At 52.0% G+C, this 26671-nt stretch overlaps 2 protein-coding genes across 6 annotated transcripts in view; one reads left to right on the forward strand and one right to left on the reverse strand.

Annotated features, from left to right (window-relative positions):
- LOC113219527 (inositol hexakisphosphate and diphosphoinositol-pentakisphosphate kinase 1) overlaps positions 1-2744 on the forward strand; it is a 45842-nt gene extending 43098 nt beyond the window's left edge. For 4 of the 5 annotated variants that reach the window (XM_026447840.1, XM_026447841.1, XM_026447842.1 and 1 more), the window contains one exon: positions 742-2744. In XM_026447840.1, the coding sequence (XP_026303625.1) occupies positions 742-1502 (761 nt within the window). In that variant the 3' untranslated portion in view covers positions 1503-2744. The remainder of the gene's footprint in view (positions 1-741) is intronic. The other variant, XR_003306828.1, reaches the window with a different exon arrangement.
- A 1877-nt stretch (positions 2745-4621) lies between these two features.
- On the reverse strand, positions 4622-25647 carry LOC113219842 (microtubule-associated protein 1A-like). The gene is made up of 8 exons (XM_026447858.1): positions 25452-25647; positions 24386-24487; positions 15605-15687; positions 15216-15356; positions 13622-15003; positions 6732-13537; positions 6372-6592; positions 4622-6175 (listed from the first exon to the last, which is right to left on the reverse strand). The coding sequence occupies exons 1-8, from the start codon at positions 25645-25647 to the stop codon at positions 6020-6022; spliced, it is 9087 nt and encodes a 3028-aa protein (XP_026303643.1). The 3' UTR covers positions 4622-6019.
- Positions 25648-26671: the final 1024 nt, after the last annotated feature.

Below are 26671 nucleotides of genomic sequence, written 5' to 3' on the forward strand. Positions count from 1 at the left end.
GAACTCCTGACCTCAAGTTATCTGCCTGCCTTGGCCTCCCAAAGTGCTAGGATTACAGGTGTGAGCCACCGCACCCAGCCAGGTAAACCATTTTCTTTCCTATTGTTCTGATTTACATGGTTTTTCTACATTCTCCTGCCAACTTATCATTTGGGCTATAAATAATGATTACCTCTGCCCCAGAAATACATTGATTGCTTTAAAGAATGATTCTTAACAGAAAGTGTACATCAGAATCAACTGGGAGTGTTCCAACAAAATTATATTGCCTTCATCCTCCTCCCTCCTCCAAGCTACACCTTTACACTAAACCTATAGAATTAGAATCTCTGGAGTTGAAAACTGGAAATTAGTATTTAAAAAATTTTTTTCATGATTTTGATGATGAACCACTGGGCTAAAGTATTCATATGCTTCCAAAGTAGGAATGAGAGGCCTTGGGAACTTGGAATTCTGATGGGAGTGTATTCGTGAAAGAACCAGATGAAGTGGGTCTTAGCACTCTCTCCTGAAGTCTTATATGTACCTTATTGTTACTCTCAAAAGTATACCTTAGGCCAGGGTGAGAGTTCTTGAGCTAAGCAAACTTAGGAGTCTCTGCTTAACTTAGGAAGAATTCAGACACTCTTCCCTCAAGACATAAGTAGCACAGGCCAACCATTCTAGCATTTGAACTATCTGCACAGGGTAGAGCCTACTCTTCCAGCTTCTCTGACTTGATCTCTTGACTTTGCTTTACAGACAGCAGTGGCCCTTCTAGCACTGTGTCCAGTGCTGGTCCTTCTTCCCCTACTACAGTAGACGGTAACTCCCAATTTGGCTTCAGTGATCAACCCTCCCTAAATTCACACGTGACTGAAGAACATCAATGCCTTGGTCTGCTCCAGGAGACCCCTGGGAATGGAGCACAAGAGCTCTCCATAGAAGGGAAACAAGAGCTTTTTGAACCAAATCAGTCCCCACAGGTGCCACCTGTGGAAACCAGCCAGCCATACGAGGAGGTGGCTGAGGAGGTCAGCCAGCCATGTCAGGAGGTCCCTGACATCAGCCAGCAATGCCAGGAGAACCATGACAATGGTAACCACACATGCCAGGAGGTCCCTCAGATCAGCCAGCCATGCCAGAAGGCCAGCCAACTGTGCCAGAAAGTCTCTGAGGAAGTTTGCCAGCTATGTCTGGAGAGCCCCGAGGAGGTCAGCCAGCCATGCCAGGGGGTCTCTGTGGAGGCTGGCAAGCTGGTCCATAGGTTCCATGTAGGGGTTGGTGGCTTGGTCCAGGAAACCCCTGTAGAAGTTGGCAGCCCAGCTGAAGAGTTCCCTGAGGAGGTCAGCCAGCCATACCAGGAGTGGAGGTTGTTCTCTGTGGAGGTTGGCAGGCTGGCCCAGGAGCCTTCTGCGATCAGTCTGTTATCTCAGGGCATCCCTGAGATTGATAAACCATCTCAAGAGTTCCCTGAGGAGATTGATCTGCAGGCCCAGGAGGTCCCTGAGGAGATAAATTAGAAGTCCTGGGTGGTCCCTGAGGTGATCCATCAGCTGCCTGGAGAGGGTATTCCTCAAGCCCAGCATCTATCTGGTGATCCAAACCCTCAGAGTCAGTCTCTAGCCCATGACCAGCACTCACCCCTTCCACCAGCAACATGTGATTAATTTTCTTATTAGTGGTGTCACACTATACCAGCCATTTGAGCCAGCAACCTTTTCTGTTGACTAACTCAATGGCCAGCTCTCACCAGCGGTGTCTGGGGAAGTAGTTCTCTTGGTGTGAAGCATACCTGTGCCAGAGCTGTGCTTAAGGAGGAGCCAGTTTTAGGTTCAAAGAAGCCATTGGCTCTTCACCTAACCATTAGACTTGAATAGGATTTCCTTGGGGTGGGTTGATCTGTCATTACCCAGCCTCCTCTGAGCATCCTAGGAAATCATAGATTGTTAAAGGAAATGCTGCTTCACTGCTGAAGACACCATCTGGGGACAGCAAATGCAAAAGAGGGGACTCTAGGGTCTTCACTTTTCTGGGGAAATATTCACGACTTCTCAAGGTATGCTTAGACCATATGTGCATTCGGGGGGCTCTTGTCTTTGCCAGCACTCCTCAGATGAGCCCGGGATGGCTATCTGAAATGTCTGGAAAATAAAGTCCCCTCCCCAAACATCTGTCATGGCCACTAAATCTTTAGACTTGCCTTATAGATCTTTCCATATCATCCCCAAGTGCCCCTTCTGTCTCAGTCCTGTTCCTCTGGGCAATAGCTCTAGGGAAAAGTAGGTATTAGACTGCTGTACAAAATTCAAAGCAACTACTTAAGATGCTCTAGAGGATTCTTAGCCAGTCTGTGAAACTGGGCCTCCCTCTGTGGTGGGCTGTTTGGCTTAGGAGATGCTGTAGTAGTAGAGATAATCAGGTTCTATTTTAAGCAATGAGCAGAGATCAGTATTGTACAGATACAAGCAAAGGTTTAATAAATACATATAAATATATATATACACATATAGATGTGTGTGTGTGTGTGTGTGTGTGTGTATATATATATATTTCTGTAGTTGTGCCAGGGACAGACTGGCCAAAGACCAAACACTCCAGGGTCCCCAAGAAATTTGTCCTTATATCATTGTATCGAGGGCCAGATATGATTATGAAGCTTTTTCCAAAGATCCAGGGATGGGAATGGGAGTGGGTAGGAGGGGTAATACGGTCACTGGAGTCAGGGGCCGGAACATTATGAGTGCTCAATAAATATGAAATAATGAGAATGATGATGATGGATGATGGTGATGTCCTTGTGAATTCAAGAATGAATATGGGCTGGGCACAGTGGCTTATATCTGTAATCCCAGCACTTTGGGAGACCAAGGCGGGCAGATCATGTGAGGTCAGGCGTTGGAGACCAACCTGGCCAACATGGTGAAACCTTGTCTCTACTAAAAACACAAAAATTAGCCAGGCATGGTGGTGGACACCTGTAATCCCAGCTATTCGGGAGGCTGAGGCAGGAGAATCACTTGAACCCTGGAGGCAGAGTTTGCAGTGAGCTGAAATCACACCAGTGCACTCCAACCTGGGCAACAAAGCAAGACTCCGTCTCAAAAAAAAAAAAAAAAGATATATATATATATGTGACTGTGAGTCATGTGAGTCAATTGTGTCTATAACTGATCTGAATCAGTCAAAAGCCATTATACTTGAGCAGGAATGGGCTGTAAAAATACAGAGATGAGGCATCCAAAAATAGACTATAAAAATATAGAGATCAGCTGGGCACGGTGGCTCACACCTGTAATTCCAGCACTTTGGGAGGCCAAGGTGGGTGCATCACGAGGTCAAGAGATTGAGACCATCCTGGCCAACATGGTGAAACCCCATCTCTACTAAACATATAAAAATTAGCTGGGCATGGTGGCGCATGCCTGTAATCCCAGCTACTCGGGAGGCTGAGGCAGGGGAATTGCTTGAATCCAGGAGATGGAGGTTGCAATGAGCTGAGATCGCGCCACTGCACTCCAGCCTGGCGACAGAGTGAGACGCTGTCTCAAAACAACAACAACAACAACAACAACAACAACAATAGAGATCAGGCATCCCAAGAGGTGCCTATAGCGGTTAACCCACTATATCAAAAGGTTTTTTTTTTTTTTTTCTTCTTTTTTGAGACAGAGTCTCGCTCTTTTGCCCAGGCTGGAATGCAGTGGCGCGATCTCAGCTCACTGCAACTGCCGCCTCCTGGGTTCAAGTGATTCTCCTGCCTCAGCCTCTTGAGTAGCTAGGATTACAGGTGCCTGTCACCACACCCAGTTAATTTTTTTGTATTTTTAGTAGAGACAGGGTTTCGCCATGTTGACCAGGCTGGTCTCGAACTCCTGACCTCAGATGATCTGCCTGCCTTGGCCTCCCAAAGTGCTGGGATTACAGGTGTGAGCCACCATGCCTGGTCCCCAAAAGGTCTTTATTGAGTAAGTAGAGTGTTGGATGGGGGACCGGAAAGAGTTTCCCTCTCTGTGAAGTGCCAGAGGGTACATGCCTTCTCACCAAGTTCTTGGAATCATCCTGTTAATTTTTCACTCTGGAGTGTCAGGAGGAGTTCATATAAAGGGGTTATGCCCTTTCTCTGCTCCCTTGACATCTTTACCATGAGAGAGCCCAGAACAGTGGGAGGGCTAGAATATGCCCCTCCCCAAATATACACATTCAGCCTGGCCACTTCTGACATACTTAGGACTATAAAGGGTTTCCATGGAGGAGAAAAGTCGACCATTTTACTCCACGGAAATCCTGACTGCACAAGGAGAGTCGTTTCCAACCTCATTAGGCTCTGGATCTCTTAGGATCCTTCAGCTTCTTACCTCTTTAGCCCAAGAGGCTGTCCAGGTTATTTAGTCCTTAACTCTTGACCCCGTGGAATGCATATCCCCTCCCCAGGAGGCCCCCTGCCCCTCTTCCCTTCCCCCAAACCAGACGTATGTACCCACCCTAGGCTCCTATTCTCCATACTCAGGCACAAGTGTTTCCAGTAATCAAAAGCATTGGAGTCTTTCAAGATAAATTCAAGACTGGTTGAAGCAGAGAGGTGGAAACCGGGGCCCAGTAACTAAGCATGTATGGAGTCAGAAAAAGCCTAAGCGGCGCCACATCATCTGCAATGAACTGGGTTTATTGTTAGAGTTGGAGGTGGCTCCGTTACAGCAGCTGGGAACTATAGCAGGGAAGTGTGGGGAGGAGCAGAGCACAGCAGCACGGGGAGGGTGGAGCTAGGAAGAACACAAGGTGGGCTCATTTTGGTTTCCCAGTCTTTTGGCAGAGAAGGTAAGCCCACATGACTACCAGCTTCTGGGCTTCTCAGTCTGGCAGTAGTCTGGCAGGGCTGCTCACTGGCTTGCTTGGGGTGAGGTCCTCTCCTGGGGTGGTATTTTCAGCCCGTTTTCATTTCACTCTGTAGGAGTTAAGCTATGGCTCAGCTTCTTCTCCCTTTTTCCTTCCTCCCTCTCATTTTCCCTAAGTCCTCTGGCCTGGCCTCCACCTCTCAGATCCTCTGTCCAAGAGCAGGTTTGGAGAGGCAGCCAGTGTTCCCATTTCAGCTGCAGGATGGCATAGTGGAATGTTGGGGGAGTCACACATTGCTGGGGTGTCAAATGTTGGGATGTCAGGCAGTGGCTTATTTTTAACCCATTACACACCAGGCCACAGCAGATGACCACATGCACAGAAGCCAAGCAGGGGATGAGAAGGGATCAGGATAATTGAAATGGGGTGAGTAAAAACTTCAAAGAGTCAGGGAGTTTGGAAGAATTCTGGCACTGGGGCTTGGGCTCTCCTTGCCCTTTTGTGCTGTCTGGACACAGCCCTGGGATGTGAATGGTATAAAGCAGGGGCTGGGGGATAAGCTCCTTTCTCCTTTCACCAGTCTGTTGGTCTAAAGAGCTTCAAGTTTTAAATTGAGACATTCAGATACTGAGGGAAGCAGTACAACAGTGTAGCAGTGGGATACCCCCAGGCCCCTGCTAGAATTCAGACACTGGTGGGTGAGGAGATGGGGGATGGGAAATGGAGAAAAGGATGCAGCTCTGGGCACCTCACTGACAGTATCCTGCCCCCAGGTCACATAAATTACTATTGGAAATCCTTCCCGGGACGCCAAATAAATAGGTTGAGATAAAGAGGTCCCTGGAGTTGGGGATATAATCTCCCTCTACGAGGGAGGAGGTTGCTCTCTCAGACCCATCCTCAGTCCCCATTCAATACCAGCATTTGACAGTGCTAGGAGAGGCTTCTCAGGTATCAGATGCTATCTTATTCTAATTTTTCCCCTCCCCATCCTCCCCCTGTTAACTTTGGTTTGAGACCCCTCTCAGGAATGGATGACGGGGAGGGACAACCCCTCCCACTTAGCCCAGCCCAAGTCCCCACAACAAGACATCTCCCTCCCCTCCCCCTAGCTCCCATCTCCCTCAACCCCAAAGGACTCAGCAGTAGCCATTCTCTACAGGAGCTGGGGGAGTGGATCCTTGGGGAAGGGAGGGCGGCTCTTTCAGAACTCAATCTTGCAGGCAGGGAAGGACTCATCCTGCATGACCACAGTGCTGCTGCTAGCCAGGACCAGGACGTTCAGTTGCTGCTGCTGCTCATGAGTTTGTTGGTACCACTCACGAGTCACCTCCGTGTCATGAGTAGGGATCAGAGTCACCTAGGAGGGAGATAACACATGCCTGATGTGAGAACATGAAGGGAAGGTAGGTGAGGGGGAAGGGGCACCTGATGGTCTCAGAAGCAGCCCTGCTGCCCTTAGAAAAGGCCCATCCTTTAATAAATAGGGACTGTTCCACTATTGCCTCTGAGTGAGCTTTGACCAGACTACTTCCTTGGTGTCCTTTGCTACTCACCTGAAGATTCTCCCCCCACTGGGCCTTGCCCTCCAGCAGGGCATCCAGCACAGCCCGGCTTGGCTCTCCATTGGCAGGGTCATTCCCACTGACCACATAGTAGGATGCACGCACTCGACGGAAGAAGTCAAGGTCAGCAGTCTTGCCACTGCAGTGATTCGGGATGTAGGCGAGATCCACATATACAGGGGCACCAGAGCCGCCCTTGGAACTCAAGGCCACTGTAGAGACAAGCCAGGATTCATTGTAGAGGAAAAGTGGAACCCTTTTGGCAACCTTCCCCTTTCCCATTCCTGGAGTCTGACCAGCCCACACCCAGCCCTAACCCACACTCTCTGCCACGTTTCATGATATACGTACTCGGTCCTGCCTTGAGTCCATTGACTAGGCCTTTGGACATGGGGCTGTGTCCATCCTTTTCCTCTGCTGGGGTGACCTGGCTTGTAGTGCTGCGTGGTCGGGGTGGGGCCCGGGATGCTCGATCTGCAGGCCCTTTACCAGGGGTGGGTGAGCGTTTTCCCCGAAGATCCAGACGCCGTGCAGGGGACGCCGGCTTGGCCTTGCCTGGGGCCCTGCGCCCTACTCGCCCCTGAACCTTCTCCTTCTCCCGTAGCCTCTCTACTCTCCCAGACTCTGAGCTGAGCCCCTCGGGGTCAGCCATGCACACATCAGGGCGGGGAGGGGATGGGCGGGGGTCTGGCTGTGGGAGAGGGGGTGGGTCGTGGCCAGGCCTGGGGTGGTGAGTACCACCGACACCCCCAGCTTTGTCCACAGGCAGGAAGTCCCCGTCTTCGTCTGAGTCGAGGGCTGCCTCGGCTGTGATGGATGGGCACTCCTCAGTTTCTGGCGGGACATCAGAATCTGACTGTGAGGAGCCTGAGTCACTGGCTGACGTGGGGGGTGTCTCATCAGCCACAGGGCACGGGCCCCCAGTGGTCCCTGGCCCTCCTGCCCGACGCCGCCCCCCTCTTCCTACTAGTCGAGCTTCCTCAGTTGAGAGGTCGCTATCATCTGTGGATGGGGGCAGAGGTGGGTTCAGGAAGGATGGGGAGAGCTCCCCACGATGGGGCCGGGGCTCAGTGTCACATCCCTGGGGCCCAGCTTCGACCTCAGGAGAGGCACTGCTGGGTGGGCCCCCGGAGCCCCCTGCAGGACACAGTGGCTGCTCAGGGGAGGGCAATGTGTCAGGCCGGGAGCTCCTCTCAGCTCCTTCAGGCCAGGCCCCACGTTCCCAGGCAGGACAAGCCGCAGCCTCTTCGTTTTCAGCCTTGGCTGGGGCAGGGCCTGGGGGCTTAGGGCTGGTTTCAGTTGGGCCATTGGCTGCACAGTCATCAGAGGGACCCTGGAAGGGGCTTGGCTTCTCCATGGCTGCCCCTGAGCACTCCAGGTGGCACGGCAGGGTGCCATCACCCATGTCTCCAGGCAGGCCTGGAGCCGGAGCTAGGGCCAAGTCCAGTGAAGCTGGGGGTGCTGGGCTCAGAGGAGTGAGGTCCCAGAGGCTGTGGGCAGCTGGTTCCGTTCCTGGGTCCAGCTCTCCAGACTCCTGTGCTGCAGCCTCAAGGCCTGGAGAGAAGCGCTCAGCCACACTTGAAATCACAGGTGTGGTAGCTTCAGAGGAGGAGCCATCGGACAGGGCTGGTGAGGCAGGTCGTGGCAGATTGGAGAGGAGAGGGGCCCCAGGAGAGCTGGGTGATGGGAGCTGGGGCAGCGAGGAATCCAGGCTAGGGGCCTTGGTCACTTCCAGGTATTCATCATGCCGGGTTCTGGTGGGGGGTCCTGGAGCCAGAGCCAGAGCTCGGTCCCCAGAGAAGGCAAGGGAGCCACAGGGTGCTGAGCGGGGTTCAGCTGGAGAGGGTAGCTGTGGGGGAGCTGGCTGCAATGAGGAGAAGCCAAAGGCTGAAGCAGGGAAGTCCAGACTGGGTCGGGCAGGCCCCAGGTGTGAGTCCAAGGAAGGGCTAATATGTGCCTCAGTTTCTGGCCATAATGTGGGGGGCCCCATAGGAATGCGGTGAGGAGGACTTGGGGATTGGGCCTCTTTTTCTGGCTGTTCCCGAGCCCCCTTCTCCAGTTCTGAGTCACTAGTGCTGTCATCCCAATGACTCCGGCCTGATTCCTTGGGGGATGGGGACCTCCTATCTGGGCTGCAGCTCAGGATGTTACCATTAAGAGGGGGGCTTGGGCCTTTGCTCAGGATAGGAGCACGGGGGGGAACTGCAGGTGGCGTGAGGCTGGGCTCCACACTTGGCGCTGGCTCTGGCCTTGGGGGTACAGTGGGTCCTGCCAGGGCTGCATAGCTGAAGGTTGGAGTGTCAGATTGGAGGCTCTTGGGTGAGACAGGAGATGAAAGCTCCTTCTCTGCAGATGTGTTTCGGCCGGCAGCCTCCTCCTTGGTTGAGAGGCGTGGGGGCCAATCCCCAGCTGCTCCAAGTGGAGGCTCTCTAGTGGGGCATGCAGGGCCAAGCCCAGTAAGCATCATCTGCTCATAGATGTCTGCATACTGAAAGCTCCTCTCATCAGGATAGGGTGTGGGCTCTCTCTGCTCTGGCTCAGTCTGCTCAGGCTCCGTGGTGGCATGGCTTTTGCTGGCCTCTGGTACCTTTGAGCTGTGTGAGCTTTTGTCAGGAGCCTCAGCCCTACCTTCTTTTTCCCTTTCCCCTTCAGCCTTGCGGTAGTCCTTCCCCAGCGGGGAGTATGGCCCACCTTCCAACTCAGCTGCCCCCTCCTGCACTGCAGCCACCACACTGTCATACTCAGCTGTGCCCCAAGAGAAGGGTGCAGGAGTGTGGGGCTCTGGGGCAGGGGTGGGGGGACCTGGAGCTGGGGAAAGGGGTGGAGGGGGGAGCGGTCTGTCCTTGGGCACCCAGGGTGGGATGTCAGCCAGCCATGAGGGGGTAGTGGGTTCATTTTTCATGGGTGGCATGAGCTTAGGGTCTGGGATAGGACTCTCTTGTCCTGGGGCTGAAGGAACCCTTTGTCCAACCATCTCAGGTGGGGAAGCCAGAGGGGAGATGATCTCAAAGGGAGAGCGGGTCAGTTTGTCCTCTTCCTCTGGTGGCAACCCAACTGGTGATTCAGCAAGCCAGCGCTCCACCTCCAGCCCCTTCTGTGGGGAGGATTCCTGGAAATCCTTGAAGTCTGAGGCCCAGGGGCTCCGGGTTGTGTGTTCCCGCGGGGGCACTTCTTGCTCAACGTCTGGGCCCTCGTCTAGGAAAGTGCTTTCCCGTTCCTCAGTGTAGCGTGGGCGGGCCCCCTGACCATCCAGCTCGTGAGGGAACCAGACTTTCCGCTCACAGCTTAGCTCCCTCCAGTATGTGTCCTGTTCCAAGGCCACATCCTCTCTGCCTCTCCAATACCTATTGTCCTGCTCAGGAGATGTGCCCTCCCATGCCGGGGCAAGCTCTTTCTGTTCTCCAGCCGGCTCTTCTCTGGTAGGAGATGTTTCTCGCCACGCCTGGACCACATCCTGCCCCCTCCAGTACTTCTCTTCCTGCTTTCTGGCCTTGTCCTCCTGCACTAGGCTCTCTTCCAGGCCCAGAGCTTTGGTCTTCTCCAGAAGAGCTTCTAACTTCTCTTCCATGGCCTTGACCTTTTCTGGGGATTTTTCCTCTAGCATCTTTGGTTTCCTGGTTTTATCCTCCTGCAGTAGGCTCTCCTGCTCCTGAGTTTGGTCCTTCTCTTCCAGAGCCTTAATGTTTTGTTCCAGGGCTTCATCCTTCTGTCCCAAAGCCCAGTATTTTTGTTCTAAGGCCTGATCCTTCTTTTCTGAGATTTTATCCTTTTGTTCCTGGGCATGGTGTTTCTGTTCAGGGTCTTTGTCTGTCTGTTCTAGGTCTCTGCCCTTCATTTCAGTGACCGTGTCCTCTGGAGCCTTATGTTCAACACTTCTGACTTCTTGATCTAAGGTTTTTTCTTTCTCTTCTGGACTCTTATCCTTCTTTTCCAGGACCCGGTCCTTTTGTTCTAAGTCTTTATCTTTTGGTTCCAGAGCCTTGTCCTTCTGTTCCAGGGCCGTGTCCTTTTGTTCTAAGGCTTTGTCTTTCTCTTCTGGGATCTTATCCTTCTGTTCCAGGGCCTTGTCTTTTTTTTCTAAGTCTTTGTCTTTTGGTTCCAGGGCCTTGTCCTTCTGTTCCAGGGCTATGTCCTTTTGTTCTAAGTCTCTGCCTTTTTGTTCTAAAGCCTTATCCTGCTGTTTCACAGCCTCGTTCTTTATATCCAGAGCCTCATGTTTCTGATAGATGGCTGTATCCTTCGGCTCTACCACCTCCTTGTGCTCCAGAGTTTTGTCTTTCTGCTGTAAAACTTCATCCTTTGGCTCAGGTTCCTTCTTCTTCTGTTCTGAGGTTCTGTCTTTCAACCCTGGAACTCTATCTTCCCACTCGATGGCAATGTCCTCCAAGGCAGGGCTTGGCAAAGACTCAGGACTCTTGGAGAAGGAGCTCTCAGGTGTCAGAATGTGTTCACCAGGGCTTGTGATCGCCCCAGGTAAGTACTTCCCATTTCCTGAAGGTGTAGAGTGAGAGAATGAGCTGGCAGGTGATTTCCTGTCAAGGCTCTCATCTGTGATGTTTGTCTGTGCAGAGTATCGAGTCATCCCGTCTGTGGGAGGTGACACGGTGGCTGCATGGGGCTCTGGAACAGACATGGGAGCTGCGTGGTGAGAGATATCCTCGGCCTGCATCAGATGCCCCGTTTCTTCCTTCCCAAGGTTTAGTTCCCCAAACTGGAGGGTGCCAAGGCTTTCTGGAGAGAGTTGCTTAGAAGAGACATCCAGGGAGGTCTCCTTGCTGGGACTCTCTTCTGACAGAGAAAGTGACTGGGTGTCTTCTGGAGATACCTCTGGCCAACGGTCTGTGTGTAGGTACTGCTCCGTCAGGCCACAGGGAGACTTGGGGGTGGGCTCTTGGTTGGCAGTGTCTGGGGAGGCCACGCTGAGGACAGAAAGGGATTCTGCATCGTCAGGGGAGAGGCTTCTGTCAGGATATCTGAGCACCTCATCTTTCTGAGGTTTGACAGGTTCTTGGGGTAATGTCCTCAAACCTCCGGGAAGGGCTTCTGCTCCCAGAATTGGGCCTGTGGGCTCTCCTGCCTCCATAGTCTCAAAGACTATTGCTTTATCCTGCTCTGGCAACAGTTGAATGGTACAGCCTGTAAGTCTCTCATCAATGCTGACAGGTGCTTCCTGGGCCTGGGGGCTCCTGGGAGGAGGAAGCTTCTCTTCCTTCTCTAGTGTGCCCTCTTCAGGCCCTGGCTTGACTGTCTCCTCCGCAGCATCTTCCTTGCCCACACCTGGTGTGCGCTTCGTGTCTCCCCAGGAGTCTGCTTCCTGAAAGTCTTGGGGCTCAGACTTTTCTTCCACTGGGGACTGATGAAAGGGTGTGTGGGTGGCACTGGGTGGGCCAGATGGTGGAGGAGAAGCCATCTTCACTGTGCTGTCATCTGGGCTAAGGCACCGCTCCTCCGCTTCTCCAAGGGCTGGTTCCCCTGGATGTAGGGCATGCCCAGGGGCACTAAACACTGGAGCTCCATATTGACTGCGAAGTTTCTCAGACATCTCTACGTTTGCTGTCTCCTCCTCTTCCTCTTCCACAGCTCTCTCTCCGGACAAGCCTTTCCCTATGACCTCTCCTCTCTTCTCTGACTCCCCAGTCACAGAGAAGTCCTCACAGGGTGGTGACTTGAAGCCCTTGTCTTCTTCCAGCGAGGAGGTGGGTGAGATGGTACCCGCCGATGGCACATAGTCCAAGCCCTGCGTAGCTTCAGTGCGGGAGGAAGGGATGCTTGTGACTGTGTCAAGCAGCAGGGAGCTCTTGCCTGTCTCCTCTGTCTGGGGAGCTGTGAGGGAGGCCACAGATGGGTCCTCAGCCACTGATGTGGCAAAGGAAGAGAGTTTGTCACACTCAGTGATTGAAGTGGCTGAGGACACATGTTCCTCTTCAGCCAAAGGGGCAGCCACTATGTTAGTGGGGTAGGTGAGTTCAGTCTCTGGCGCTCCATAGACTTTGCCGGAGGTGGCAGGAACAGCACTATCGGCAGGTTGGCTGGCTTCGAATGGGCCAGCACCTTCCGGCCCGGGGAGGTCATATGTACTTGTGTGGAATCTGGGTGGAGCTGGGCGCTCCTCTGGCTCATCGTGGATCTCCTCATCTGAGATGGTCTGCTCAGTCTCTGAGTAGCCGGGGATTGTCTCATCCTGGATGTAAGAGACATGCTCAGTGGCTCCTGCAGGTGTGGTCAGGCTGCTTAGGAATGACGAGGTCTCCTTCTCAGGGGCCTTGCCCTGGAGTCCCAATTCCCGACCCCCAAAAGCCTCCCTGCTTCTTGGAGTTACCTTCAAGGCTTCCTGCATATGTTTTTGGTAAAAACCCTCAGCTTTTGTCGCGTCCTCTTCCTCCTCATCTGAAGGGTGTACCTCCTCCATTTCTTCTAACTCAGCCTTTTCTATCACATCCTCCTTTACTTCAGGTTCACTTTCCTCTCTGGCTTCTGTTCTGTCTGGGAGCCCCTCTGCTTCCCTCTGTTTCTTTTCCTCCCAGGTATCTTTCTCTTCCTCGGTTTCAGCCCCAGAGTCTAGGCCTCTGTCCTTGCTGCCTTGTTCCTCAGGGACCTCTGGGACAACCTCTTTCTCCTTCATCACATGTTCTTCTTGTCCCAGCCCTGGAACAGAGGCTGGTGTTGCCTGGATAGCTGTACTTGGGGGTCCCTCCTCTGCAGTGTCTAGAGGGAATGGCTTATCTCCTAGTCCCACGTCCCTTTGTTCAGCCAGTAAAGCCCTCTCCTCACGCTTCATCTCCTCAAAGTCCTGTGTGAGGTCCTCTGGTGAGGACAGGACCAGCTCCCTGTGCCCACTGATGGTTGGGAGTGGTACAGCCCCCTTCTGGGCTGGGGGTGTCCGGGGCTCGGAAGACAGCTCCTTCTCCCCACGGACAGCACGGCTCCTGTCTACTTTGACTCTTCCAGGGGCCTTGGCTTTGTAGAGGGTCTTACGTACCTCAGGAGTAAAGGGCTTTAGGTCTGGCTTGGAAATCTTCTTGACCTCAGGTTTGGTATCTTTCCTCTTCTCCTCCTTCTTGGCATCCTTCTTCTCCTCCTTCCTTCCTTCATCCTTCTTGAGCTCTTTCCTCTCCTTTTTGATCTCTTTTTTCTCTTTATCTTTTTTTTCTTCCCCGCTTCTTTCCTTTTTTTTTCAGTCTTGTTCTCTTTCCTCTCCTTTTTTGATCTCTTTTTTCTCTTTATCTTTTTTTTCTTCCAGCTTTGATATCTTTTCTTTAAGGTGTTTTTTCCCTACCTTGTCTTTGATCAGCTTTCGCTTCTCTGCCTTCAGTGCCTCACTTGACTCTGTCCTCACCCTCTCAGGCTTGGTAGGCTTCTCTGGGGGCTTCTCAGATGACTCTTTTGCCTTCTTCTCTGTTTTGGCTAACTCCTTGGCCAGCTCTGAGCGGGCCTCCTTGGCTCCCTCTTCCACCACCTCCTCCCGTTTGGCCAACTTGCTCACGGCTGTCTTGGTAGTGGCTTTGAGGCTCTCCTTGCTGTCAGCCCGCTGTTTGATTTTGCTGGGCTTAAGGTTGCTAGGCACAGCCCCAGAAGCCAGGTCCTTCTGCGTGGCCACAGGGTAACGCAGGAAGTCCAGATGCCGAAGCTTTTCCAGGCCCTCCAAGATCTTGTTTTGGGGAGCATTTCCTGGAAAAAGCACACGCACAATCTTCTCAGTGGGGTTGGCTGGTAGCCAGACCACCAGAGCAGTGATAGAGGTAAGGTAGGGCACGGAGATCTCAGCCTCCTTTCCATTGGCCAGCACGATGCCTGTCTTGGCTTTACTATTGCCTGCCCACTTTTGCATGAGGAACTGCATCTCCTTGCTGTCCTTGACAGGGTTGAGGACATACATGTCCAGCCGGCCCACACCCATTTTGTGGAAGAGGGTCAGTGGCTCAATGGTGTTGCTGACCACACGATACAGAGGCTCAGCCTGGATGCCCAGGCGGTTTAAGTGCTGCAGAGTGAGGCACGCCTCCTCAATGCTGCGCTTGGCTTTCCGGGAGGCATCAGGAAGCCGCAGCTTTTCAGGCACGTTGAAAAAGACAACTCCAAGCTCAGGGGAGATAAGGTTCTTCACCCAGTCGCTGTAACTGCTAGAGCCCTGGGACTGCTCCTCCTCTAGCTCCGCCACTTTGCGCTGCAGTAGTCCATTGATGCCTGGCAGGTTGTCTGCCCCAATGTGTGTGAGTAGCACCGAGTCAATGCGGTCCAGGTGCCGCACCAGCTTCCAAAAGCAGGACTTGCGATCAGAGCCACCATCCACCAGGATGTTGAAACCATTGACAGCAAAGAGGGCAGAGTCCCCACGACCACCTGGGAAGATGTAGCAACAAGGCTTGGAGAGCTTGAGAAAACCCCCTGACGTGGGGGGCTCTAGCAGGTCAAACGGGGATGGCACGTCCACAGTCTCAGAGACATACTCGGAGAACTCAGCCACGCCATCCATGGTGGGCAGCGTGGGCTCAGGGTTTAGCCGGAGGTGCAGGGTCTCTTGGGAACTGGATAATCCCAGGTGGCTCCAATCACCTTCCCCTAAGCACGACACGGTGAGGAAGGCCTGGATCCCAGGGTCTCTATTGCTGAGCAATTGGGAGATCTAGAAGAATAGGAGATAGAAACCTGATCAGGTCACTAGAGTTGCTGTGGTCTGACTCAGATTCAGTACCCTAATCTTCACCTCTCTCCAAGCTGAACTCTTACCTTTTCTGCCAGGAACCCCCATGGTCAAGCAACATGAGACTTTCCCTTAGGTCCCTCCCACAGCTCTAGTGCTGCCCTTTCTCCTGGACACTCTGGCATGGAACTTACCTCGGGGTTGTGAAGGACCTGGGCAAAGTTTTCATAGGAGTAGGTGCCACTCTGTAGGACGAGGTCTCCCCCGGGCTCTACACTTTGCCCACTCAAGATTAGTAGTTTATGAGCTGATGAGCTGCTAAGAAGATGGTGAACCTGGAATGGAAGAAGGGCAGTGGTCACACATCTAGGAAATCCAGGGGAAGGCAATGAATGGCTCCTCAGTACCTCAAGAACATGCTCCCAACTGGTGTCCCTCACAACACCTCCAGAGTGGGCTGGGGACAATAAGTCAGCGGAGATGGCAGAGAGAGGAATTCTTGGCCTAATAGTGGTAGCACTGGCAAGGGTGGATATAGCACTTGCATGAGGCCTGCTTGGCAAGGCACGGGCCCTGGCCTTACCTCAGAGCTGATGCTGTCTGCACTGGGATTTACCAGGATGATGGTCTCTAGGATCTCACTCTGGTGGCAAAGGGTCCTCTGGCCTGAGGGAGAGATGTAGGAATTTATGTTGAGAATAGGTATAGAAACTGTGGTGCAGGAGAGGAAAGAATGTGCTATCAGGAAATGGGGCTTAGAGGAAAGAGAAACTTGGGTATCCTTAGGCTCTGTCACCTTGGATACTGCTGAGTAAGGTCTAGGAACTGGCTCCTCCAGCCTTTCCCTTAGAGGGCTTCCACCTCCCCTCTCCCGCACTGGCTGTCCTCTCCTTCCCTTCATCCACCACACCCCCTGCTGCCTATGCCCCCACCCCTCTGCCTGGAACTATGGTCTCAGACTGCCCTGTTGACAAGAAGCTTTTGTCCTTCTCGAGCACTAAGCTCCTGGTGCTGCCTGGGGATGGGGGGCTCAGCTGGAGAAGAGGGCCCCTGGGATGATGATCCTCACTTCCCCTTCTCCTTCCTGGCTTGCCTCTGCCCTGGGGTTTCCTGCCAGCAGAGTGTCTAGAAATAAGGAAATAGGAGCTTCTGTGTGGTATCTATAGACTCCCTACCCTTCTTGCCATCCGAGTCCAGAATTCCTGTTCCAGAAGACCCAGAGAAGCCTGTGCTATGTAAACTTTTGGGGTTTTATGATTCAAAGAATGGACATAGGACTATAACTTCCTGTTCTGTCCTCTGGTTCCTCAGAGGCCAAGCCTGCACTAATACACATGCATACAATCATATTGTTCCCACTCAAAAGTTTTCACAGCACCCTCTTCTACCTCATCTTCATGTCCCAAGTTTCAGAGAGGCCAGATTCACTACCCCACAACCTATTCCTTGTGAACAGTTTCTTCTCTCATCTTTGCCCCTTTCCTAGGGGCCTCTACCACGGACATGGGGAGTGAAAGGTTCTTGAACAAGAAACATATTAATAAGGAAGGAGAGATTCAGGGTGTTCCCCAGGCCATGGAGTAGATAAGGCATCCCCGAATCCCCTATGTCCCTTCTCCAGCCTCACATGAAACACCAAGCAATTCAGCAAAGAAAGAAAGTGGCAAATCAGACAGAAGATGCTGAAGAAGAATGCTGCCATCCCCTGCACCTGCCCTTCCTCTCCCAACCTCCTGTCCAATTGCAGTACATAGTGGCATTAACCTAACAGAGCATCCAACAGATGGCAGTGGGCTGTCTGGGGGATACTAGTGGGAGGGTTCATAATTTGTCCCTTAGACCCTCTTCTGTGACCCAGCTGTCTCTTCTTTCTGGGGCTTGGACAAGAGAAGCCTGGGGCCAGGGCCTTTGTTAAGAGGAAGAGCCATGGTGCCAGGATCAGGCAGATCTGGCAGCACAGGGCTGCAGATGCAGCTGTGGGGGAAATGAACGATGGATGGTGTCGGAAGACCAAACCCCATACAGGGTGGGTTGGGCCAAAGGGGAATTCATGGGTTCCCTTCTATACACTTGAGAATTGAGGGAACATTTGAGATAAATTCAGAGGACAAGAGCCACCTCAGATGTAGGCAAGGGCAGGGCTTGGGGCAAGTGAGGGATATCAAGGTTCGGGAAGCTGCCAGCCTTAAGTAGTTCAGATTTAGAAGGGCAAGAGCTCCCTCCACACAAATAAGGTCACAGATTTGAGGTAGGAGGGTCAGAAAGACAAATATCTATAGCACACACTGATTTGCTTTCTATCTACCACTCCCCACCCCCAACCATTCCTCACGATCCCCATTTATCACCACAAGACTTCTATGATCCCAATTCCTGTCCTGACCTAAGGTCCTATTCCTCACCTTATCCCTGGGAGTGGTTCTGACCTGAAATTACATGGTTTATATCCTTTCTGTGCCTCTGTTTTTCAGGCCTGGGAGAAAGCCGTTTCTTCTGCTCTCCTGGCTCTCTCACTAAAGGGAACTGACTCGTTTTTTCCTTTTTCTTTGGAGAGGACCATCTTGTGAGGCAGGGGCACACGGTGCTAGGCCAGTGCTGGAGTGGGGGGTGGGCAGCGGTGCGGAGGCTGAGCAGGCAGGAGGGCAGGTGTCTCCGCAGTGAGGCAGAACGGGAGGGGGGCCGGTTTGGGCAGCTGCAGTTTGCCGCAGTGTGTGAGTGTGCGCGCTGAGCTCTGGCTCCGGCTCCACCCCCACCCCCCACCCCAGCATGACAAGTCATTTTCTTGGCTGCTTCTGCATGGGGGGTGGGGATGGGGGGATGCAGAGAGAGAGAAGAAACTGGATCCTCTGTTCATGAGCCCCCATCTTGGGAAGAGAAGCAGAGATGGGGTGGGGGTAGGGCTGAGACTGGGAACCTGTGAGGTTGACACGACGGGAAATGCAAGGCAGCCACTGGGGAGGGAGTTCTCCGTCTCCAGACTGGCCTCAGCAGGGCCAGAAAGGGGGGGTTTAGAGTCCCAGTCTAAAGCTAGCCACCGGGAATAGGGTAGGGGGAGCCCAGTGCAAACCGGTTGATCTGTGCGGAGGCGAGGCGCAAGCCAGGTCTTAGCGACCCTTTCCTCCCTTCTTTTCCATAGTGTCCCCCACCTTCCCTTACTTGGCAAAAACTCACTGCCCTGCTCACCCCCAGCACAGGAGCAGCTGAGCAATCCAGCAGCTGACACCCAGGGGCCCTCCCATTAGGCACATTCCCATAACATCCCCCTTTCTCTCAGATTCTTCTGCCTCTGACCAGAAACATAGCCCCCAAATTCCTCCAGCACCCTGGGCTGCCAGGCAGAGCCAGTGGCACCATCCTCTGTTGCTGTCCCAGGCTGATGTCTCCCACCCCCGCCCAGCTGGAGAGGTGGACTGTCACAGCCCCTGGTGGCCTCTGGTTCTGGGTCCAGGCTGGGCCCACAGCCAGTAATGTTCATCTTCTCTCCCTATTTCTCAGCCTGCCTTCTGCCACTGGGCTAGTTCCAGACGCATCAGATTAGGTACCAAGCAGCACCCTTTCCCTGACCCCCACCCCACCTCCCTATCACGGTGTATCCCCAGATGCCAAGCCCTTTGGTTCGGTTCTTACCCTGGGGTGTAGGAGGAAGCCTCTCATGGAGGCGGCAGCTCCGGCCTCAGCCGGCAGCTTCAGGGAAGAGTCTGCAGCACTTGGGGTGGGAGTGGGGGGGGGGGGTGCTTGATGAGGAGGGCGGTGCCAGGGCGGGGAAGAGGGGCTGGTCGGTGACGAGGCACTGGAGACTTAACTGTTTCTTTGCCTTCACGACATCCGTGCTCTAGTGCTTTTGCTTGGCTCTGTGGGGCTGAGGGATTGTTTAACAGCTCAAAGAGCCTCTACAATGTCCTCTGGCCCACAGGACCTTTCTCTCCAAACCCTGCTTGGTTAGGAAATACTCTTTTAGCATCAGCCAAAAGACCAAAGCCCCATGCTAGGGCACAGAGCAAGGCTATAGGAGGCATGAGCTGCGTGGGCTCTCCCCCTTCTCTTAGAAACCATCTGCTGCCTCTCTTCCTCAGATGGACCCAGGGAGTGACCTTCAGTCCCTGGAGGAGCAGGAGACAAAGGCTATGGGCCCAAAATCAGGGGGTAGGGGTGGGGAACTGCTTAAGAGAAAGGTTGGGGATGGGGAGATGTGCTGCCTTCTTCTGAACCTCAGCCCTACAGAAACCAAGGAGGGCAGAAATAAATCTTATTTTAGGGTTAGAGGGTAGTTTGAAATTCTGGAGAGGACACATGGTCCCTAGCCTGCTGGGGTGGGGCACAGGGACCCTGAGAGCTACAAGAAGTTCTGTGGGAATGCAGCATAACACAGTAACCACACAGGCACTGATTCTTGGGATTCTTGAGTCATTGGGTATGAAGAGACAAGTCCCTGAAGGGACAGGGAGCTTTCTGCCTTAGAGTGAAGGAGTTAACAAGCACCAAAACAGATCACCAGGGCCTCCGGCCCAAGCAAGGTTGTAGGCCAATTATTAAATGTAACAGAAGTACTCTTAAGATTAAAAAAAACAACAACCACCCTATAATGACTTTGTAGGGTAGTTGGGTTCCTGCTCTCTCCTTGTCTCTTTGCCATCTCTGTATTATATTATTTTGATCCTTCTAATGTTGATCCTGTTTCCCTTAGTCTCTACCTCCGTCTCAGATTTAGTAAAGTGTTCTAGGACTCAAAGGAAGGATCTGGAGAGCGATGGCACTTCCTTCCAACCTGAGGATGCCACGCTCTTACATAGTCCTTCCCTGCCCTCTTCCCATCCACCCTCCCCAGTCCTGGCCAGCTCCTAAGGCCTTCCTCACAATCACAGCCGCCCACTCACACCCCAACACTAGCCCCACCCTTGCCCCAGGCTGCCAAGAGCTACTTTTGAAGGTCAGAGAAGCCAAAATAGTCTGTGCTCTCAGCATCCCCCTTAATTGCAGCCACAGGAGAGGAGGACCTGAGTCACTAGTACTCTTGGGGGTTGAGGGGACAAAAGAGGAGCAATCCTTGCTCAGATCCGGGGATGCAAATCTGCAACAATGGCAACAACCCCGTTTGGGCGGCCATCTGCAGAGATACACAGGGAACAGGCTGAGTTCCGAGCATCACAAAAGGGAAATATCCCTCTTCTGCAACTTCATCGTTCTTATTTCCTCCCACCTCAAGCCTTCTATCTCCTCTCTGCTTTCTAGGGCTTTCTGGAGTGTGTTAGGAGGGAAACTTGAGTAGACATTTAGTTTACGAACAAAATAACATTTCCCAGACCAATACAGAGCCCACCCATATTCTCAGCTGCCACCCCCAAGGGCCACACCCTGGGCATGGTGCCAACTCACAGTGGAGTTTTCCTTCAGCCTTCACCCTCTGAACAGCTACCCACCACAACCAACTCTCCACCTGCTGTATTCCTAGGCTCTGCTGCAATGAAATGGTGAGATGCCAAAGAAGAAAGAGAGGCTTGAGCTGAGATACAAACTAAGATACGAAACCCCGGATTTGAGGCCTGATCCACCATTTTACTAATCATGCTGCTAAACAAGCGACTTAACCTCTCTCAGAGCCTGCTTCATAAACTGTGAAATGAGTATAATATTAGTACCATCCTCCAATAATGCTGTGAGGTTTGAATTGTATAAAAGATGAAAAAAAAATGCTTCTTCATTCCTAGACTTCCAAATCTGCAATGTACAAATGCCACTGGAAGTCTTTCTCCCTTTTGTGAAAGATTTCTGAGAGGTCATCTAGGTGATCAAGGAAATCATAAATCAGGATCTCAGACCAGATCAACTCTGGAGAATTCTTAGCTCCCAGGTAAACCTAGAACTAAAGATGCCAGCAGTATGAGACTTGAAGTCCTATTCATGTCCTTGCTTTCCCATTTCAGAGAGCAATGCAGACCCCGGTTCTAGGGGTTAATGAGCTGCTGTATTAATTCAGGATAACTTTTGTATTGGTAGAAGTAATAGAGCTATCACTTCCTAAGTCCATCAGTGGAAATGGAGAGTCAGACCAAGGCCTCCAGATTGGTCCCTCAGCCTGTATTTTTATTTATTTATTTATTGAGACGGAGTCTAGCTCGTTGCCCAGGCTGGAGTGCAATGCCACGATCTCGGCTCACTGCAACCTCTGTCTCCTGGGTTCAAGCAATTCTCCTGCCTCAGCCTCCCAAGTAGCTTGGATTACAGGTATACGCTACCACCCTTGGCTAATTTTTGTATTTTTAGTAGAAAGAGCATTTCACCATGTTGTCCAGGCTGGTCTCAAACTCCTAACCTCAAGTGATCCACCCGCCTCAGCCTCCCAAAGTGCTGGGATACAGGCATAAGCCACCATGCCCGGCCCTGTGTTTTTTAGTCTTAGAATATTAGTTATGAATTATGAACCCCCTTCTATTTCCTATAGGTATCCAGTAGTAAAAGAATCAGAGAGTTATTGAAACTTAGTTTTCCACTGTCCTAATTGTTTCTGAATTTGTATTAGAATGCTCGGAAGATCCAGATTTTTTGTAGGGGTTAGAAAGTCACCACTGGAGAGACTACCTGGTGCAAAAATCACTTTGAAAACTTTTACCAGACTTGACCACTAGAAGGAGCTGGGCCACTGACTCTTTATCAGAGGGTCCCTTCTTTTCTGTGTGTGGGTATGTCGTGTGGGTATGTCAATGTGGAGGGTGCAGTGCCTAGGAGTAATTGCACTCTCCTTGTCACTGTAGGGTACATTTTTGTCTGCTTTCTCAGCATTTTGGCCCAGGGCTTGAGGATAGGTGATAGGAATGGTGGCCCAGCCCGTGCGTGGGGTAGTCAAGCCATAACGCACTAGCATATCCCCTTGAGCTCATCCCAGCTGCCTGGTCCCCTTTGCGTCCTTACTAACAGACGGCTGAAAGGAGGGGCAGTGTCTGCAGCTGCTCTGGGCTGACTGTTGTTTGTGGGGACAGCTGAAAGAGGAGCCAGCAGGGGTGGGGCTGTGGCTGTCTTGAGCTGTATGGGTTTTTCCAGGAAATTCTCTACTATTCTCCTGTGACATAGACAGACCATGATAAAAATGTCTAAACCTAAAAATATTCAGTATGCCAAAGTAAGCTCTGATCTAGAGTACATGGCCCTAAGCCCCTTGAGGACACCATAGCCAAACTCTTTGATGGAAAGGGCCTAGTAGGTGTTTATATATCAGTGTTTGTTTCTAAGAAGTGCCTGAGAATAACTATGTATTTCCCTGTGTCTTCCCAAGTAGCCCTGCATCTTAATCTGAAGAATGGCTAAGTACTTTGGTTTAAATTATTTTCATTTCTTACATTATTCCAGAAAGCAGCTTACTCTCAAGTCTCTGTAGCCAAAAGGACAAGGTTAGAGAATTCAGTGTGAATTATTGACATCAGCAGATAATCCCCAAACTTCTGTTCAGTCATTAATTTCATCCTCTGTCATCCCTGTATCCGGCCTTGCACTAAAGCTCCTAGGAGTACTAAGTGGTAAAACTGCCGATTTTCATCATCAGCGATAATGGAGGAAGCCATGACATGAGTAATTCTAAACAGAAGCATTCTCAAAAGAGTGAATAGCCTTCTTTACAGGAAGCCAGTCACATCAGGAAGATGTCAGCCTCACACACACATATATATTTTTTGAGACAGAGTCTCGCTCTGTCGCCCGGGCTGGAGTGCAGTGGCCGGATCTTAGCTCACTGCAAGCTCTGCCTCCCGGGTTTACACCATTCTCCTGCCTCAGCCTCCAGAGTAGCTGGGACCACAGGCGCCCGCCACCTCGCCCGGCTAGTTTTTTTTTTTTTTTAGTATTTTTTAGTAGAGACGGGGTTTCACCGTGTTAGCCAGGATGGTCTCGATCTCCTGACCTCGTGATCCACCCGTCTTGGCCTCCCAAAGTGCCGGGATTACAGGCTTGAGCCACCGCGCCCCGCCAGCCTCACATATATTAATATAAAATTGCTGTATATATTCCTAGGCTAATGGAGCTTTAGTCATATTAGCCTTATTTTCTCCAACTTCCTAGCAGCATCTATAAGCATCAGTGATCAGGAAATGATCAAAGATTTGGCAGTTAGGAGCAGTGGAAAAGGAGGAGAGGTAATTAAGGAAAGGTGACTACTATACTGGGTAATTGAGAATTATCTGTATAAGATATGAATTCAATCATTCAGTTGCAGTGACTGTTGACCTGGATGGATTTTATATTCCATTAAGCTGCATGGATTGGTGTGTCAACATTTTCCAATAACATAACAAGATACCTAGTTCTTTTTTTTTTTTTTTTTTTTTTTTCTGAGATGGAGTTTTTCTCTTGTTGCCCAAGCTGGAGTGCAATGGCATGATCTTGGCTCACTGCAACTTCCGCCTCCCAGATTCAAGCAATTCTCCTGCCTCAGCCTTCCGAGTAGCTGGGATTACAGGGATGTACCACCATGCCCAGCTAATTTTGTATTTTTTAGTAGAGACGGGGTTTCTCCATTGGTCAGGCTGGCCTCGAACTCCCGACCTCAGGTGATCCCCCCGCCTTGGCCTCCCAAAGCATTGGGATTACAGGCGTGAGCCACTGTGCCCGGCCTTAGCTCTTTTATAATAGCATGTAGAGCTTTCCTTAGTCACCTCACAGATATCTGTCATGGAATGGTAGTTCCTAAAATCTTATTTTCTCAAATCTCTAACCCACCCAGTCTTCCCACCCAGCAGAATGGGAAACTGCATTATGTGAGCTTTGATTTGGGCCAAATCTCAGAGTACAACTTGATCTTCTTGTAGCAGTAAATTCAGGAGCCCCTTCCTCCACTCTGGATTTGATGGTGCCCATCATCGTGTAAGTACCAGGATTCCGTTGTGCCCTGGAGAGCTGTTGGCTAAGCCAAAGCAGGAACCAGAAACCCTGAAACCTGTGCAGCCTAAAGAAAAATGCTAAGCAAGGGTCTAGGAAGATGAATGGGGGATTCTGGGGTGTCTGTAAAGGGAAGCAGGGAGACCGGGGTATGCAGAAAGGGGAACACAAATGAAGAGAGTGAATTTTTGCATGAGAGATGATTGATCACTAAGAGGAATCCCTCGTTTCTTTAGTGCATGTCAACAGCTATCCACAAACAATCCTCTTCTCAGGGAGAAGTTATGTTCTCCAGGCTCCTTCCACTATCAAACCATGTCTGCAAAGTATATTTGGTATGTGGGGACAGCTATGGAATTCCATGACTTTCCTCCTCTATAAAGTTCCTCCCTTCTCCTCCACCCAAACATCCCGCAAGGCCACTTCTCCCAGGGAGACTGGACCACTGCTCTTCTGTGACCAGCTCTTACCCAAAGGACTGAAATAAAACATTAGTCCTAACCTTTGACCTCTGAGGAGAAGTGAGCTAGATGCCGGGTAATGAAGAGTCTCAATTGTTGGTTCAAGTCAAAGGATGACAGGTCAACGTTCCAGGAGAGAATCCCTGTGGGAGAAAAACAAAGAGGGTTCCGGATAAGGTTGAGGGTTGTGGGGTGGTGAGACTGCAGGAACACTTTCAAGTTCATAGAACAGGTAAGGAGACGGAGGGTATATGGACAGTTGCCATGATCAGCCTCAGTGATGTCTCAAAGAAAGGTGGCTAGTAGTGGTATCTTTCTCCCAGTTTACACCTTTCCTAGGCTTTGCCTGAGCCAGAGGGACAAGGACAGAGTTTAGACTAAACTCAGTCATTAATGAGTTTATAGGTAGGAATTTTCTTGTAAGGTTCCCCAGTTGTGGTGGAAGTGACACCTAAGGGCCTATTCCCAGATACTGAGGGCTACCTTCCCCACATTTACAGCTAAGTAGGATTCTAGGTTCACCTTCTATGCTCCCTTCCTTGTCTCCAGCCCTCCACAGCTTGCTTCCACCCGCAGATGGCTCCGCAGCACTGCACCACAGCCACAGGCACAGCACTGGGGAGGGAGGTGAGGACTTAGGAGCTGGTAGCCACGAAGGTCACTTCGTTGTTGGCTGCTGGCATTCAGAGATTTGAGATTTGTACGGGGCGTTCAGAAAGCTCCCCGTGCTGGCTCAGGGACCATAAAGAAGATACAGCAAGATAGGGGCGTGGATTCTCCAGGGGATGGTGAGGACTTTCAGGACGCCTGGTCCAAAACACTGCGGAGGAAGGTGTGACCAGGGGGGCCCCAGGGGCTGCACAGAGCTCCGCTGCCTCAGGGAGACTGCGGAACACCACGGAGTGTGCGGGAAGGATGGGCAAGCGAGATGTTAGTAGAGCGAGAGCATACGGACACATGGCATGGAAGATGCAGGTGACAAGGGTGCAGATCTTAGGAAGTGCCCACTGGGGATGGAGATGCAGACGTATGCATTGGGAGTTGAATGCAGAAGGCGGAGAAGCACAGGATGGAGATGCCTGAAGCACAGCCAGAACAGTGGCTCACCTTGTTCAAGGTGGGCCCGCACGGCCCTCAGCTGACTCTCTGTACCGATATCGCCGATCACAATTAGCAAAGAGTGCTTCTGCAGGTCCCAGCGTGCAGTCGCCACCGCGGCTCCGGCCTCGAACAGCGGCTCCGCGGGGTTCTGAGCCAGCGGTGCTCCGGGACTTCGGAGCCCCAGCCCCGGAGTCGTCTCCATGGCAACGCCGTGAGGCCGCGCAGGCCCGGCCTCGGTCTCCATGGAAACACCGGCGGAGTGTTAGGCCGGCAGCGTCCGCTGCAAGGAGAGTGCGAGCTGTTCTTAAAGGCTGGCGGCAGGTGCCGTTCATTGGCTGCTGCCTGTCAGGGGGCGGGGCACAGGCGCCGCAGGGGCGGGCCAGGGCCGGAGATGGAAGCTCCTGCTCTGCGGTCTCGCCAGGCCCGAGGGTGGTGGCCGCCTCCTCCCTCCCACCACGCCCTCCCCAGTACCCCCAGGAGCTTCCACTTAGTCTTGAGCGGGGGTGGGGTCTCTGGGGGACCCATTGGAGGGGCGAGGCGGTTGCCTTGGCGCCGGAAGAAGCTTCTAGTTAAGATGTGTCCCTGATCAGTATTGTCTGGCAATTCCGCAGCCTCGCCCGAACTGAGGGGAGCCATCTTGTCCCTCTCTGTCTTAGAGTTTGTATCGTTGCCTCCATCTGTGTCTGTGTGTCTGTATTATCGTTGTTTGGCGTTTTTGTTTTTTTGTCACTTCCTGCCTGGGTCCTGCCCGAGGTCTCCATCCTCGGCTTCCCTGTCCTTGCCCCAGGCCCTGGGAGTGCTCTGGAAGGCTGCGCAGTTTTGGAGGGGACAGAATGACCTTCCGGCCTTGAGTCCCTGGTGAGTTGTTATTCTGAAGATAGCAGTTGGCTGGCTAGTCTCCATCTCTGCTGAGTGCAGGACTCGAGTGCAATGAGCTCAGACTGCAGCAAGGGGGATTTGAGTAAAACCTGAGAAAGACGTTTTCATCTTCAAGTGATGTGACAGTGAGACGGGTCTCCCTCAGGAGACTGTTGTATTACTTCCCCCCTCCCCGCTCCCGGGAGTTCTTAAAACAGAAGGGGCAATGTTTGCCCCAAAGAAGAGGTTGACAGTTCTAAGATCAAAACCAGAGAGGTTGGGAAAGGACTGAGGAGGCCTTGCACTGTTTTATGACTGACTGGAACATCTTTGTAAAAATGTGCTGTTAGTCTAGTCTCCCCCGTTCC

Source organism: Piliocolobus tephrosceles, unplaced genomic scaffold (assembly GCF_002776525.5).
Source record: "Piliocolobus tephrosceles isolate RC106 unplaced genomic scaffold, ASM277652v3 unscaffolded_108, whole genome shotgun sequence".
Classification (NCBI taxonomy): domain Eukaryota; kingdom Metazoa; phylum Chordata; class Mammalia; order Primates; family Cercopithecidae; genus Piliocolobus; species Piliocolobus tephrosceles.

What these genes read in the sequence shown, in the direction of transcription:
- LOC113219842 (XM_026447858.1), bottom strand. Translation starts at nt 25,647, where the DNA reads ATGGAGACGACTCCGGGGCTGGGGCTCCGAAGTCCCGGAGCACCGCTG. An exon ending in CTTCTCCTCAGAGGTCAAAG is followed by an intron (nt 15,688 to 24,385) that starts GTTAGGACTAAT and finishes TCTCTCCCTCAG; the next exon opens with GCCAGAGGACCCTTTGCCAC. An exon ending in CTTAAAGAAAAGATATCAAA is followed by an intron (nt 13,538 to 13,621) that starts GCTGGAAGAAAA and finishes AAAGGAAAGAAG; the next exon opens with CGGGGAAGAAAAAAAAGATA.